Source organism: Nomascus leucogenys, chromosome 18 (genome assembly GCF_006542625.1).
Source record: "Nomascus leucogenys isolate Asia chromosome 18, Asia_NLE_v1, whole genome shotgun sequence".
In the NCBI taxonomy this organism is placed as follows: Eukaryota; Metazoa; Chordata; class Mammalia; order Primates; family Hylobatidae; genus Nomascus; species Nomascus leucogenys.
This window is the reverse complement of record NC_044398.1, coordinates 32644888-32661833: the sequence shown is the minus strand read 5'-3', so window position 1 is coordinate 32661833 and position 16946 is coordinate 32644888. Positions and strand designations below refer to the sequence as shown.

Genomic DNA, 16946 nt, shown 5'->3' with positions numbered 1-16946 from the left:
GCTTAAAAAATGGGAGCCTTCAGTGAAAGTTGTCAGTGAGAAAATAAGGACTGGATAAAAGTTAATGATTTCTTTTTACAGATTTGTATTTTTTTTCCAACTTAAACTGAGATTTTCATAAATTTTGTGTTAAATTTGAAGGTATGAAAAAGTGGACATTTAGTATATTTAAATGTTAGAGCTCAACACGCATACTTAATGCCCAGTAGACAATTCTTTAAAAAATAAAATATCCATATAGGAAGAAGAGTGTAGTTACAGGGAAGAGATATTTTTTGAAAACAGACTTCATTGTGCAAAGCATTTGCCTCATATTTCCTTAGAAATTTCCTTCCATATTTTTAGCCTTAGACTATATTGAATTTTTAAAGTTTAATTTGAAGCCCTTACATGCATTGTTATTCGTTTACTTTTTATTCATTGTTTAATGATTATGTGGTTTTTATTTCTTGTTTTGTTCTTTTACATAAATGGACAATTTTGTCTTTCTCTTATAAAATGGAAAATATTATTGTAGGAAACAATTCTAAGAAGGTTAAAAAGTCTGTTTACAACATAAGCAAAATTTACAGGCCCTAGGGTTATGTCTGTATATGAAAAGGTAGTGGCTAAAGTCATGAACCTTATTATCATCTACATTTGAAATGTTCCTAATTTATCCCTCTACTAACACAACTCAAATGAACAAAGCTATCTTTCTCTACGAAATCACATTAGCTTCTTATTTTAGCTGAAAGTTCCCTGTTCAGTAAAGAGGAAATGAGATAAGAGGTGAATGCAGTAAGAGTACAACCTAAGCTGACCGTCCAGCTTTGGCAAAGGCTATTGAGGAGATAAAACTGGGAAATGGTGGCCAAGGATTCCCTCCATAGATAAAAGCTTACTTGACAAAGTCAAGATGCAAATCGATGATTACATTCACATCTTAATTTTTAATAAGGAGTCTGATATATCTCCCCACAAACAAAATGCAGCCATAGTAGAAGTAAACGCTACAAAGTTGTTGAGGGCCATACGTCCAGTATATTTTCCATAGCCTTCATATCCTCTCAGTGCAGGAGACGCCATTTTGAAATGGTTCTTTGAAGAAAATAGAGCTACGTGTACACTCTTTTAAACAAATTTGTTATCAGAGGCATGAGATATTGTTTCCTAGAAATTGTTTTTAAAATGACAATTGGAAATATTCTGGTTACCATTTTTCACGTATTTGTGTGATTTACATTCTTTATTTAAAACATGGCATGGATTAATAAAATCTGTTAATGATTAAGAACTAGTGAACTCATTTTGATTTACTGTGTACAATTGCATGCTTAAAAAAATAAGAGAGCGCCACAGCATCCCAGCTACTCCGGAGGCTGAGGCAGGAGAATGGCGTGAACCCGGGAGGCGGAGCTTGCAGTGAGCCGAGATGGCGCGGCTGCACTCAGCCTGGGCGACAGAGCGAGACTCCGTCTCAAAAAAAAAAAAAAAAAAAAGAGAGAGACAGCCACAGCATTTCTCTCTAGCTCTCTTAAAATATACACAGTGGCCACTGGCAAGTGTGTAGTAGTGTTTAAGGTGAGTTGTCATGTTGTATTTGTATCAGTTTCAATAAATGTGTTATCTATTCTCCAGACTTTTATTAATAAAGACAAGAATCAAAAGCAGGCTGTTAAGAATAAGCCTTCCACAGTAACCACTATACTTTCTTGCTGCATGGGTAGACTTTCTATGAAAAATATCTGAATCCAAGGTCATCTATGTCATCGAGTTTCAACACACCATGTGTGCTGTGTGCCCTATGTGTGTGTGATTTGTAGAGTCCTTAAATTTAAATTCATTTCAGACAGGAAAGCACCAGTCTGGTGTATAACAAGGTTGTATGAAGGGTTCATCAGACCTCTAAATACATTAAAAAAAAAGTAAAAACTGCAATTTTTTCTAAATCATTTTGGTAAACTACTACATTGACTTCTTATAATTTAAAAAAAATTAACTTCAATTTACTGTCTTTGGGTCAAGCATTTTAACATTTCATATTGTTTAATTGAAGGCTAAGGAATTCGGACTTTGGGATCTTGACCAAGACACATTATATATGGAATAATTAGTGCTAGTCAGGATGCTATTGAAAGAGCACATAAATATTAATTTGTCAAAAACAGCAATTACAATCAAAATTAAATATGCAAGTAAACCCTGCATTGCTTTTGTCTATCCTGCTCCCAAAGATAGGATTATTTTAAACCATGATGTGAAAGTATTTCCAGATAATTTATTGTATTGGTAGGAGAGTTTATATTAAGTTTGCCATGAAAATACTTGAGAATATCAATAAGTATCTTGTACTTATGAATATCCAATGAGGGTGTGTCCGCTGCCTCTGTAAGAGAAGGACATCTTCAAGGTCTCATGCCTTCTCTAGAGAGCCCCTCGTTCTGTCTTTGATAATTCATCACATTTTCTTAAAAAAAAAATCTGGGGCAAATTTTGGCCTTTGTTTTCAAGTTTTGGAATTGGATATTTTCTTGTCCATCCCTTTTTTCTATTACCTGTCTGAGTTAAATTTACATTAACAACAACCACAAAAACAATCCTGTATTTTTCTGCATGGAAATTAAATGTGCTATTATAAATGTAAATATTATCCATTGATAGATATACAGGTTCTAACTATTTTTGAGCCTTAGTGAGATAGACTTACAGCCATTCATTTTTTAAAGAGTTGTGTTCAAGTGAAAGAATGACAGGTGACCAAATAAAGTCTGGGTTAGAAGGACTGGATAACAAGCCATCAATTTGGAAGAGAAATCAGAGATAAACGGTCACCCACCTTATTTGACAGATGAGGTCATGAAACTAGTCTTACGTATAGATAAGGTATAAGTTTTCACAAAGACAACTTTCAATAGAAAATATTTTCTAATTCATTTCCAACAATGAGAGATTGTTTGCTATCACACAATTAATTCTTTCATAGTCAACAGTATACATGCAATCAATACAGGTATTCATGACAAAAAATTATGAAAGTACTAGAAACCTGTTCTCTATTTTATCAAGATTACATCTGGTTACCCCTGCTATTATCTTCACTGGAGTATGCAACATTAGCCCTCAGCATCCCCTTTCCCCCCAACACACACACTCTGTCCTTATTGAAGCTTAGTGGGTACCAGAAGCAAAGGCACCTGCTTAGGCACCTCTGGGAGAAGCTATGCTTAAATTTATAAAAAAAATATATTTGAGAACATTATACACTACAAGGACAACAATCATTTACACTCATTTTTGATGTTCATTTCTAAGAGATAATCTAGCAGAGATGTTATTCTAGGATCTTGTGAATTTTCTAACCCAAGATTATTTCTGCTTGCATAAAAAAGAAAAGGAACTGAAAAATGCCTGTATGATCAAAATGTTGCCAAGCTGGCTTGTCTCTAAATGCTTTGATTTCATTGGCATTCCATGAGGCAATCACTTTGATGTTTGTCAAATTAAACAGAAGTAAAAGTACTAAGGTATTCAACTCACAAATTTAATATACATTTATGTGTGTGTGTGTGCGCGCGTGTGTATGTGTGGTTACAGTAGGAAACAGATTATAAGAGAATGTTGTGGCTCTAAAGGAGTGAATTTCATCTTTTACCCTCACTATTTCTTTAAAAGGGAAAGAAATAATAAACTAGGAAGAGATAAAGCTTATTTAAAGGCTTCATTTCCCAGGGCATATTGGGACGCATTTAAAACTGAGAACAGCCTTGAAACCTTGTGCTGGTTTTGCCTAGATGAGGACTGAATTTCTGAAGACAAAAGTACAAACACAGTATAGACATGCTATCCATTGAAAATACCGAATCTATACATTTGAATAATAATAAAAAAGTATTCTTTATATATAAAATGTCTCCCAGATACCAAAAGATCAAATAAAAATCCCACCCCTCCTACTGCGTTCCTAGGTTGGCTATATACTTATTCGAGGAATGTTTCACAGCACTTGTTTCAGTGCAGTATTTTCTGGTTTATGGGGCTGGAATCAAAGGGACCACTATTCCCTCTGCCCCAACACACAGACTTAGGAAGTCAGTGCTCCCTATAGCACCATACTGCAGGATTGGTGTGCATGACTGTGGCATCCATCAGACATATTCTGGTAGAGATCTGGTTACCGATAGCCTTAGCCATGGGCACCTGAGGCCTCACTCAAATTGTAGCTGTCATTCAATCCAGAAGCCAATGGGCACTCTCTTGAAGTCTGCTTGGCTCTTCTATTCTCTTTTTTAGTAAGTCTGATTTATTAATATGATCAATACAGGTTAACTTGTGAAGTCCTATATACAACACTCTTCCTCCTCCAGACAACTTTGCTACTGCTACTTAGAAACGATGTAAATCATTGGAGGTGTGATAAATTTACAAATATTTAGTTTTTAACCCATAGCAAGGGAGATATTGGGCTAGAGTGTAAAACACAGAGGATTTAATATACATAGGAAATTTAGAAGTAAAATTTTGATGCTAATTTTCCAAAATCATTTCCACTACTTCTCATCATTATAAGATTGCTCACATATTTTGAATGGCATCCCACAGTAGTCACAGGCAAATTAGAATAACATATATTTTACAAAACAAAAAGGCATATCAGAAAATGAGTCAAAGTAAAAAAATAGCAGGTACCATCCATTCTCCAGTAAATAACGAATATGGAGCGTATTTAATTACACATTTCCAAATATATATTCGCATAGTAAAGACAAGGAAAATGAAGCAAAATCAAATGTGTTTCATTGAAATAAGCACATGAGCTTGAAGGATCAAGTACCAATGGCTCCAGGTGTTTTCCATGTTAGATTCCCTTTGAAAGTACTGATGCCATCAGCACTTGTCAGCTGGTGCCAATGATGTAAATTGTGAGCTTGAATACTTTTCATAGGAAAGCATCACATTTCTAAAGGAGACAAAGGTCTACTTTTTAGACCACTAAAAAGTAACCATTAATATAGATTATCTATGGAGGGTGTTATCTTGACTACTAATTAAGGGAGTAATTGTATCTCTAAACTTTATATCAGACTGCCAGTGGATTTGCCAAATTATTAATGCTTTTTTAGAATACATGGGGGGTGGGATTATAATCACATAACACAGTTTTTTGTATTTTTTAAAAGGGGTTGGACCAAGACATAGGTTTCATTGACAATCTTAATGTTTTCAGTGTAAACAATATGTTAGAATAACTGCAGTGAGTCACACAGCATATAACTTCTTAATGGTAAATTCAGAACCAATCTTCCAGATAAGCAAGTATAACATTTAGTTAAAAAAAAAACAACAAAAAACAAGAACAAGGTTGACTTCAACAAAGTTGTGAGGCCTTCCAGTTGTTTGATAATTGTGATAAATTTCAACACAATGACAAATTGGATGCTCAACTTACTGGGTTTTTATAGACCTGTTAGCTTTTAAGACCATTTTCTAAAATGTTCCCATAGATATAATATTTTTAAATGAGAACTTAGATGATCTAGACATTACAAATTTATAATAATCTTTTGAAATTCTACCAATATTGCCTCCATATTCAAAACAATGGAACTAAAACAGAACAAATAATAAATATCACACAACCTTTTGTTAAATGTAAAGTGCATTTTTACCAAAGTGTTTCCACATCTGAGACTTTGAATTTCTATTAAGTAGTTCTGATAAATACATAGTGCTCTTTCTTTTTTCTGGATGACAATATGTCTACTAATAGCTGATGTACCCAAAGAGCAATTTGCAATGTATTTTCAACAGAAACAACTTAACCTGAAATAAGAATTGTATATATTTACTGCTTGACTCAACAACAGTTACATTCCTTTTCCATGGAATGTGTCTTCCACAAAGGTTTTCCAAAACTGCAGTAAAAGAAATCTTTTATGCTTTCAAATACAGTGCCTTTTTATTTAAAACAGTGTAAACATAACAACTCAACACCACCAGTAATTGGAAAAAGACTGGGTATGTGAACACTAATTTCCTCATATGTCCCATGAAAGTGAGGGTAAATAAACAGACAAATCTTCAGGAGAGGTTTCAGTTCACCTTAGCAGTGGTAAAAATATTGCTTTATTCCAAATGAACATACAACACAATTTACTGTTCTTTTGGGGGGTTTCTTGTGAACTGAATAGTCTGGGTATTTTTATTTCAATGATTTATTCTTCCCATACTAACCACAGAAGCCGAAGCCTTGGTCCACACGTAGTAGACTTGCTATAAAATAAATAGTAATGAGGACGATGAGAAAGCAAATGGTAACTGTCAATTTGTTAATTGTCTTGTGTTAGTAATTTAAGTAGGCATGATTCAAATAAACACACATCCTCGATGAACTCACCTTATGATACTGATATCATTAATGAGCCAATAGTTGATCCTCTCAAAAGTATTCACATCAGAAAATGGTCTAGACAGTGTCAAGAGTTTTATATGACCCCACCATGCAAGTGACCTTGATTTAAGAACTAACTGAACTTTATACTTAATGGAAAAATTTAAAGTGAACAGATCTAAGAGGGAAATACTTTTTCTGAATATTAGATTCCCTGATGTTTCAGAACAAATTTTAGCAAGCGTAATACGCGCACACATGCACACACATACGCACAATGAACACATGTGCTTACAGCATATGTGCCCGTGTGAGCAAGTCCACACACACACACGCTCGCACACACATGTGCACACAGGCACACAAAAACTGAGAAACGCTCTTCAGAGCCTCTAAACAATCTCAAGGAAAAACATTTCTATTAGCATGATTTTAGTGACACGATATAGTGATTTTTTTGTCTCTTTTTCTGTAATAATTTCATACCTCCAGCTGAGATCTGTGCATTCAAATCTCAGAGGAAGGTGGCACACAAGAGTAGTTAAGATTGCCCCCGGTTTCTCCTTCTATCTCCTGTCCTCCTTCCCATTGCAGAGTCTTTTGTGGCATTCTCCAAAAATCAAATAGAAAACACTACATTTCTCGACATGACGTAACCTGTGATGAGGCTATTGGGTGAATAGAAATTTAGGGCTTGGGATTGGCAAGCCAAATGGCAAGGGCCACCTGCTCACTGATGCATCCACCTGCGGGATGCAGCTCTCCTCTTTTTGAAACCAGGTAACTGCCAGTGTTTTTTAATGAGACACTGGCACTGTGGGGCCAAGGGTCTGAATTACCCACATCTTCTAGGAGCCAAAGAGGATAGTGTTGGGACTAACTGAAATTGGATTCAGAATTCTACCCAAAAGCTTTAATGGTAAGCTTTATCCCTCCTGAAACATTTCTTTCCCTTAAAAAAATATTTTGTTAAAAAACACTATGATATGAGGGCGATAGACTATTTGGTTTCTTCTAAGTAGATGCTCTTAAATTAATGCATATAAATAATTTGTATTTGATTTCCTCTCTTTCCTGTTGAGCAAAGCATAGAATGCACAGATTCCTACATCTCAAGTCACTTGGTCAATGCAGAGTCTCTTTGTATTTCATTTCTTAAGACAAATTGCGCCTCTCGTTCTGATTTGGCCGTGGGACTCAGGGGGAGAAAGGCTGTGTTTTCGCTTGCACTGTCCTCGGTTTCTACGCTGGCCAGTTCGTAGTCTTCTGACCGTCTGGCATCAGTCAGAATTCGGATCTGCTCCTGGACAGTTTCTAGCAATATTTTCACTTCTTGTTGTTCTGCTATAAGACAATCGCTGACTGGAATACTCACATTGACAACGTCAGCTGAATAGGAGTTTTTGCACCATTTGATGCTTTTGACTTCAGAAATCCCTGGCATTTGCAGGCAGGTTTCCTCTAAACCCACTGAAGGGATGATGGGCACAGAACTGGCCCTTGTGGATGAATAGCCCACCAGGTCCTTTTGCTCCAAGCTATTAAAATAGGGGTTTGTCTCTCTTGAAGGCAGTTGCATATTTATTGATGTATTTCGTTGGGTTTTTAAACCACTGGATGAATACCTGAAAAAGAAACACAGTGTTACTCCTTCTGCTTTCAGCTGGGCTTTGTTAGAGCAATACTCAATCCACAAAGCACTTTTCACATGCACCATCTCACTGAATTCTCACAGCAACCCCATGAGACGGATAATAGGTTCCCAGTTAAACAGAGAAGTAAACTGAAGCTCAAATAGGTGAAGTGACTTGCCCAAGGTCACACAGAAAATAAGTGACAGACTGAGACTCAAACCCAGATCTTCTTACTTTAAGTCCAGGGGTCTTTCAACACACCACAGCTGTATAGGCAGGTGGGATATAGTCTTCCTGACCTCTATCCTAGAATACAAAGTAAATGGGGATTGAGCAGGTAAGTGTGGCCTTTCCATTGTGACAAACAGGACACCCATAATGGCATTAGTCCACTCCATCAACTCGACCACCCTCTCAGCCCTGGGTTTGTCCAGTAGACTTATTGTGGCCACCCTAGTCGAAGCCAATCAAGAAGCCCAATATTAAGCATCCAGGTACTATAATCACGAGTTTTTCTGCTTCACACTGATTTTAGGGGATCCGAATCCAGTTTCCACTGGCACTGTGCTCTAAAGGAACCATCTCACTGCCAGACTGCTGAGCCAGCAGATGGGAATGGGAGGCTAACGATTCCTCTACCTGCCTGGGGATGAATATGAAGTGGGTTGCATAGGGCTTCTACCCATCTAGCATCTTTCCTTATAACCAAGTAATCAAGAAACTAAGTAAGGTAGTTCTTCGGTCCATGGCAAGGGCTTGTCAAGAATGCCAATATGCCATTGCAAGTCATTTGAATATAGCAGAATCTTCTAAGTTCCCTTCTTGCCTGTTCAGGGCTGGTAAATCTGTCTCCTCTGTGCTGTTCCGTGACAGAAAATGGGACAGGTACATAGAAGATTTATAGAAATGGGGTTTTGGAACTTGAAAAGTAGTGTTTTATTCTATTTCTTAGTTATTTGTCCCTAATTTAAACATTAAACATTCAAATTTTGACACAATTTAAACATATCAACCTTCCATACAATAAATCTCATTTCCTTGACTACCATTATTATGTAAATGAAAATCATGTTTATACATGTAGATAATAATTGCAATGCAGTGTGTTGCACATTAAATGCAAATCCTTATTGTAAGGACATGATGGGAGCAAAACAGGTCTTTCCACCAGACAGTGAACAGAAACAGGGAAGAGATTTAAGCCCTTGTAGGCCCATCCTCTCTTACTGTGCCTAATACGGAGTTGGTAATCAATACACCTTAACTGAGTGAACACATGAATACATAAAGAAATCTTCAAGGTAAACTCTCCCTTTATATCCTACTTAATGTCTGTTTTCAGACTTAATAACAACAGCTAACATCTGCACAGTGCTTGTAAAAATCACTTTCACCTCCAATTAACTCATTTTATTTTTCAAAAACCTTGTAGTTTATTTATTATTATCATTTAATGGATGCGTAAAATAGACTAAGACATACTCAAATGACTTTCCCAAAATTATATCTTTACTATGTGTCACACAGAAAATTTAAACCCAAGTTGTCTTATTCTAATTGTTACTGTCAATGTTAGAGGTTACTAATCAATGACTATCCTAAGGGGAACCAGAATACCTTTTTGGGGATATGTAATCTTTATTCATACAAACTGCACAGCTACATATTTAGAAATTCTTGGGGAATATTATTCCATTCTCATTAATGTTATATGAGAAATATGAGCCTAAAATATATGAGCCTAAAGTATATGAGCTGAAAATATGAGCCTAAAAGTTCAAATCAATAAATCAGTTTCAACAAGAAGTAAGGAAACAAATTTCAGGCTTTTGTTTCGCTCTCAGCACCATCTTGTTAGCATGATTCGTATGTATGAAAATATAGAAAGTCTGCCTGTCAGGTTCACCAGTGAAACAGAGACAAGAAACGTAGCCGGGATAGCATTTCACATAAATATCATCAGGGTATACCAGCAGGTAGAATCTGGTAAGTTGATATGCGATGGTGATAGGTAAAAATTCTTACACTTGGAGCTAAACAGTTGGATAAAGGTGCAAATATCTTAAAGAATGTAAATTCAACAAGTCAACTATGTGGCATGACTAAGACATAATCAAAGGCAATTCACGCCAAACTTCGAGCATTCTTCTCATATGCCAGAGGACTGACTAAAGGATTTAGATGAGAAAGAGGAATTGCAGTGGACTATTATGTGTCACTTCCCAAGTCAGGCTTTGAACACATGACTGGCAACAACTGAAATTTAAAATGTTACCATGACATGAAGATGAGCTGTAAACAATGAGAACTTTCCTAACTGTGATTTTGTTTTGAATTAGACATGATTTCAAGTTCCAAAATTACTATATGCTCTGGAATCTCAGACAAATGGCAGCCTCACTTTAATTTTGCCATCAATTAAAACAATCAGGTAGTAACACTAACTTGATTGCTCAGAGGGAGGGGGAATTTTTCTGAGGACTAATTGAAATAATGTCTCTGCCCTGTTCTACCAGAGACACAGTGGCAAGCCTCACTTCCCCCCAGAGATGCTGTGAGTGTCTCATCACTGGTATTCCAGCAGAAGTTTAAGTGAGAGCTAAATTTCTAGATGTGATTCTGAGTCAGAGGATTCAAAGTTCTGTATCCCCTGAGGGCCAATGATGCTTCCACAAGTTCGGTCCATGAGCTTGTCATTTCACTTCAGGCTAGTCTTCCTCTCATCCTCAACAAAGAAATTACAAATGCATCTTGTCTGTAACTATGCGAGTTGAAGCATTATTTTAAAGAAGAAAGATTCCAACTATTAGTCACTTGGTTTGGTTCCCAGTCATTCATGAGTCAGGCTAAGGAATTTGTGTTACTCTAGGAGACCCCAAACCATCTCGGTTCCTAGGGCACATGAAAATGAATGAACAGACTATTTTGAAGGAATCAACGCTTCTCTCTGAAGCCATAAAATTAGATATTCCATTTACAAATCATCAGCCATAAATGTGATTTTCTTCACATTCCTTGTTGATTTAGTGGTTTATTTAGTCAGAAAAGCCAGTATTCAATCTCAGCTCCTTTACATGGGACTGTGTATGTCACATTGGGCTAGCCATTTAAACTCTGATATCCTTAATGTGCTTATCCATAATATTTCTAAAGAATAACTGAAGAGAAGTATATAAAGTTGCTAGTTAGGTGTGGTAGGTATTCAGTATATTTTGAATTTTATCTACTTTTAAGGCGTGAATCTAACTTTTGTGATTCCATCTCTTTTTGTCTGGCATACGAATACATTAGCTTGATTTTCCTGACATGATACAGTTCAAACTCTGTGAGCCATTACCATGGCTGTCATTGACCAGGGCTCCAGTCATGACAAAGTTTCCTCAAGAATCTCCTCTCCACCTCACTCCTTCCCCAGGCTACAATAAGATGGATGTTAGGTTCAAGCCGGGCTGAAGTTCTTGCCAAGGAAAGAAGCCACATACATTGGGAGCCTAACTGTCGTAGACAGCGCCCACTTGCTTGGTAAACAAGCAGCAGATCGCTGATGGCTCTTGAGAATTCATTTCCCCTTCCTCCAGGCTGGGGCCAGATTTAAAGAGCGCCTTTAGCTGTGAAATTCTATTACCAATCCCATTTCCAGTCCAGAGAGACAGTCAGTCCCCTGGGAGTGGAAAATGGCTGTTTTTAAGAACTAAGAATGAGATTGCTCCTTGAGCTTCATTGTGCTGGGCATACAGTGACTTAAACTTAGAGTCACCATTTATCAACATCTGGTGGATATCACACATGGGAAAACACCTGTGGCCAGGCAACTGGAGAGAATATTCCAACCCAATAGTGACTGAACCAAAACAAAACCACCACCACGCAGGAAATAAGTGTGAGTCTCCCAGGAGGTTAAAAAAGCAAAGCATTGCCTGAACATGTAATGAGATCTCTGAGCCCCTGATGATATGTGCATGGTTCAAGCTTGAGCCTGGCATAGGCTCCAAGCACCCTTACTACTCGAACATGTGGAATGATGGTCATAACAGTGCCCAATAGAAAAAAAAGGCCAGCATGGGCTGGGTTTTTTGTCCACTCACAAAATCTCTGAAGTTGATTTTCCCTCACTTGTTCTTGTAACATTCATCCCAGGGATTTTATGTATATGTATATAGTCATATTCATTAATAAGAGGCATCATTAGTTATTTATATGGAAAAGGCACTATGAAACATGATCAATTATAATTATGGGTTAAATGCCAGCCTGCTTTTCCACAGATAATACCAAGAGAAATGCAAACTGCTTCTTGACTTGCATTATACATTTTGAACCCCCTGGCTGTTATGTTTACTTTGCAACTGTCACCCTAAATCTGTACCAAATGGCTTTTACAGTCCATTTGGAATTGCTTCAAAATTATAAAACCTAGCCACGGCCATTTATTTCCTATCTTCTAGTTTTCCTGAAGAAATCTGTTGCTGACCTTTGTTAGACAGGACACTGCTCCATATATCCCATGCCCATATGAAAAGAGAAACGTGAGGCTCTGTGCTAGACCTAACCCTTGTTTTGATCTTTAGCCTGATAGAGACAGTCTGGAAAAATCATCCAGGCCAAAGCAGCATAGAAACCTGACTTGGCTCGTTCAGAGAGATAAAAACAGAGCCACAAGAACCTGGCTTGAGTGAGGGAAGTGATTTCTGAAATTTCCAGAGTAAACCCTGATTGCATTGCACTTGAAATTACTGAAAAAATTATAACAATTACTGTGACAATAAATACCAGTACCATTTCTCTGCTTACTGTGTGTCTACTACAAACTCTTTGCACACATAATTTTAAAAAATCTGCCCAACAATCTTCAGGGGGTTGATATTATTTTACTCAATTATGTGTATTTTTATTTTCTTTTTTGAGATAGGGTCTCACTCTGTCACCCAGGTTGGAGTCCAGTAGCACCATCTACACTCAGTATAGCCTCCACCTCTGAGGCTCAAAGGATCCTGCCACCTCAGCCTCCCAAGCAGCTGGGACCACAGGCACACACTACCATGCCCAGCTAATTTTTTGTATTTTTGTTAAAGATGGGGTTTTGCCATGTTGCCCAGGCTGGTCTCAAACTCCTGAGCTCAAGTGATCTGCATGCCTCAGCCTCCCAAAGTGCTGGGACTATGGGTGTGAGCCAGTGTGCCTGGTCTATTTTTCTCAATTTATAGATAAGAGCATCTAAGACCACATCATAAAATATTATCGAAGTCACACTAGTAGTAAGGAGCAGAGATGGGATTTGAATTCCAGTCAGTTTAAGTGAGGATCGCATGTTTAGCTGGGTGGTTTATGCCAACTACGTGGATAATGGCCAACATTCATCCTGTACTCAGCTCACCATACTTTGAGGCCTCTATGGATCTGTGTCCACCAGAGGAAGGGATACCTTTTGTACTGAAAAGAGCAGCAGCAGTGGTGTCCAAAGCCCATCCTTCTACTCCTAACTTGCAGATATGAGTTCAGTAAGTTGTACTTTGACTTTACACTCTCAACATTGACCCAAATTCTACATTCAAGCTCAGGGGAAGCAGATACTGTACGTATGCCATGAGTTATTGTTTAGTGTATTGTTGACAATACTTATCAGAGAATTCGGTCCTTTTTCTAATCTGCAGATGAAGGGACACTTTAATCCTCCTTTGATTTTTTAAATCAAAGACAAATTTCCAGTTCTATTAGCAAATAATCTAATAACATATTGCCTAGAGATCTACACTTACTTTCTTCCTAGTTACATTTCTTTCTAATCTAATGTTTCCCTGATACTTATTTCCATCACACCTATACTTTAAAGTTGGTTCACTTTTTGTAGAACAAAGATGGCAGTAAGCATATATAGCCAGTTAATGAATAAATCAATGAATAAACCCCAAGGAACTTAAAACTTAACTTAAAGCTATGGCATTAAAGACACCCTCCCTAAATTCCACTGCTGTTTTAAGACCTACCCTTGGCAAGGTATCGTATCCTGGTCTGGGATCCTTGATTCTTCGAGTTGCTGATATGCTGGTCCCACAATTCCACCTAGCCTACTTCGGGGTGATGGAGGTGTCCTTCTGAAGGCATTCCTATGGAGCATGCCACTTCTTTGCCCTGGGCTGCAGCAAGAGGATAGACTCCTGCTGGGGTGGAATGAAAACAGACAAACAAACAAACAAACAAAAGACATCATAGCAATAACCTCACAGGTGGCTGCTCAAGCTTTGCAAACACTGAATCTGCACCCGAAATTCTCAAAGTTCTAGGCCAGGGGCCATCCATGAATGTAGTATATGTGGTAGAATGGGATCAGGAATAGCCCAACCCATTTTACCTTTGGAGACACTGAGAAAAAGGGAAGTTCCTGGATTTCTGGCTTTCTAGGTTACAGCATGACTGATGAAAATCATTGCAACTTTCCAGCCAAGGTAAGAGGTGAACTTAAGGAATTCTCAAGCTCCTCATTCCCATCCATCCTGATTATCCAAGCCATCGTAGCTGTCTCTCTAATAGAAATAAAAATAGCCTTCTTATGAGACACTGACAAAAACTAAACACAGTAAGCTCAGAAGGGATTTATGGGGAAAAAAATTCACTTATTAGCGATAAAATTAACAAATTTTAATTGGCATTTTCTCATTAACATATGTGTTAAATTCCCTGTTCACTACCTCAGATTTTAATCAATCTTGACAAACTAAATTATTTTTCTTCTGAGTTTGCTTTTAATAAACATCTGATTATATATTTTATTTGACTCATACATCCAAATGCCTAAATAACTATATGTTTATAGATGCCATCAATGAGCAAAACACGTAAGTGGGTTATATACCACAGGCCTTAACAAAGTGAGAATTCCTACATAGATTATGTACGGAAAAGAACTAGACTCTATAAAAATCCATTGCTGATGAGACTCATTACCTATTCCATATCCATTCCCATCTCCACCCCACTGAATTAACCCTACTGTAGATGGGTGAGGAGAACTTCATTCATGTGTAGACATTCCACGAGATGCTAGTTTATGTGGTCACACTGGTTCTTCAGTGCTCAAATAATAAAGGAACTGAGAATTTTGTGCTGCATTCTCATTTAACTCTGTAAATATCAATACAACCATAGAAAGAAAGATGAAAACATTCTCAAAATTTCAATAAATTTATCAAGTTTCTAAAGAAACCAGTCTCTCAGAGACATTTTACCCATATCACTATATTCTTTGGGGTTTTGTCACTTTTCTTCCATCAATATGACTGTTAATTCTACTTAGTCAATACAAAACAAGACTTTGCAAATATTATTTAAGGTCAGAGTTTGAAAATCTGATATTTGAGCATGAGTAGCCACTTTCTTGATTGTGGCACGGTGACTGATCAAACTTTATATTCCTCAAGCCAACATTAACTTCCCAAATGTGTGCAAGCAGGAGATCATATCTGGCAACATTCATTGCTATACCTTCATTCTTTTTTTTTTTTGAGACAGAGTCACGCAGGCTGAAGCGCAGTGGCATGATCTCGGCTCACTGCAACCTCTACCTCCTGGATTCAAGTGATTCTCCTGCCCCAGCCTCCCAAGTAGCTGGGACTACAGGTACCCCCTACCATGGCAGGATAATTTTTGTATTTTTAGTAGAGACGAGGTTTCACCATGTTGGCCAGGCTGGTCTCAAACTCCTGACCTCAGGTGATCCACCCACCTAGGCCTCCCAAAGTGCTGAGATTACAGGATGAGCCACTGTGCCTAGCCCCTATACCTTCATTCCTTATCATGATACTTCCGGTATGGTGTGTCCCCAAATGCCTAACAACAGATGTCTAGTTAGCTCACTAAGCCCACAAGTTGGAGAAGCTCTCTAACAGCTAATTTGCTTCCTTGCCTTCCTACTTTTATCTACAATCCAATGGCAATGATGGGGTCTGTGGGGCATGAAGGCTTGGATGCTAGAGTTAGCTGTGACTGGGTATAAGTCTCGGGTCTGCAGGTAACTAGTTACTAGAAGCACGATGCTGATGGAAGTACTTGTGCCAGTCAGAGTCCTGGAGAGACATAGATGGCACTTTAACTTGGTTCATTGTTAGAGATTTTGCTATATACAAAAGTGTGATAAGTGTTTGAGGGGAAAAAAAGCAATAAAGGAGACTGCTGTGCCCCAGGACTACTATGGGAAGCTGTTATTATCCCTGTGACTTAAGGGACAAGGAGAGGGAGCAGGAACTGCTGGGAACCAGAATGGAGAGAGAAAGTGAGTTGTAAGGAGGGGGCCACATTGCAGGCTCCAGGGCCCCAGAAAAGGGACATAAGGAAGGCAATCAAGCAGGGAGGAAGGGGACACAAGTGCCATGACCTCACTCTCCTCCCTGCCGTCTATCTCATGCCTGTGCCTCACACCGAACCCACAGAAACCAGAGGACATGAGAGCCTGCAGCCTTCTTGGTGTACAGGGCAAGGCAGAAAACAAAAAAAGTAGACACTAGCTGCCAGAGTGAGAAGGGAGTGACAAAAGGAAGACATCAGCATTCTACTTAAGAATTTTCCTAGGTTCGCTATGGGATGTGGAGGTTTAAAGAGAGGAAGAATGCAAAGCATGGGGCATGGAGCCTGGCACACAGTAGGTGCTCAGCACGATGAGTTCCTCTAGCTCCCCTGCCCTAGCTGGCAATTCAAAGGGTCCTCTCTGTCACTGAAAACCCTGGAATTATTTCAATGCAAAAAACCTACATACGTGCTTTTTATAAGTGACATGGCGGGGCACAGTGGCTCACACCTGTAATCCCAGCACTTTCAGAGGCTGAAGCGGGCGGATCACCTGAGGTCAGGACTTCAAGACCAGCTTGGCCAACATGGTGAAACCCCGTCTCTACTAAAAATACAAAAATTAGCCCGGCATGCTAGCATGCGCCTGTAGTCCCAGCTACTTG

General features: G+C 38.2%; 1 protein-coding gene across 4 annotated transcripts in view; it reads right to left on the bottom strand.

The window, feature by feature from the left end:
• Positions 1-5916: 5916 nt before the first annotated feature.
• Positions 5917-16946, bottom strand: part of NRG3 (neuregulin 3) — a 1121259-nt gene continuing 1110229 nt past the window's right edge. For 2 of the 4 annotated variants that reach the window (XM_003274520.4, XM_030798793.1), the window contains exons 8-10: positions 13989-14159; positions 8239-8310; positions 5917-7995 (exon numbers count right to left, since the gene is read on the bottom strand). In XM_003274520.4, the coding sequence (XP_003274568.2) occupies positions 7488-7995; positions 8239-8310; positions 13989-14159 (751 nt within the window). In that variant the 3' untranslated portion in view covers positions 5917-7487. The remainder of the gene's footprint in view (positions 7996-8238; positions 8311-13988; positions 14160-16946) is intronic. The other 2 variants (XM_003274519.4, XM_012503004.2) reach the window with 1 other exon arrangement.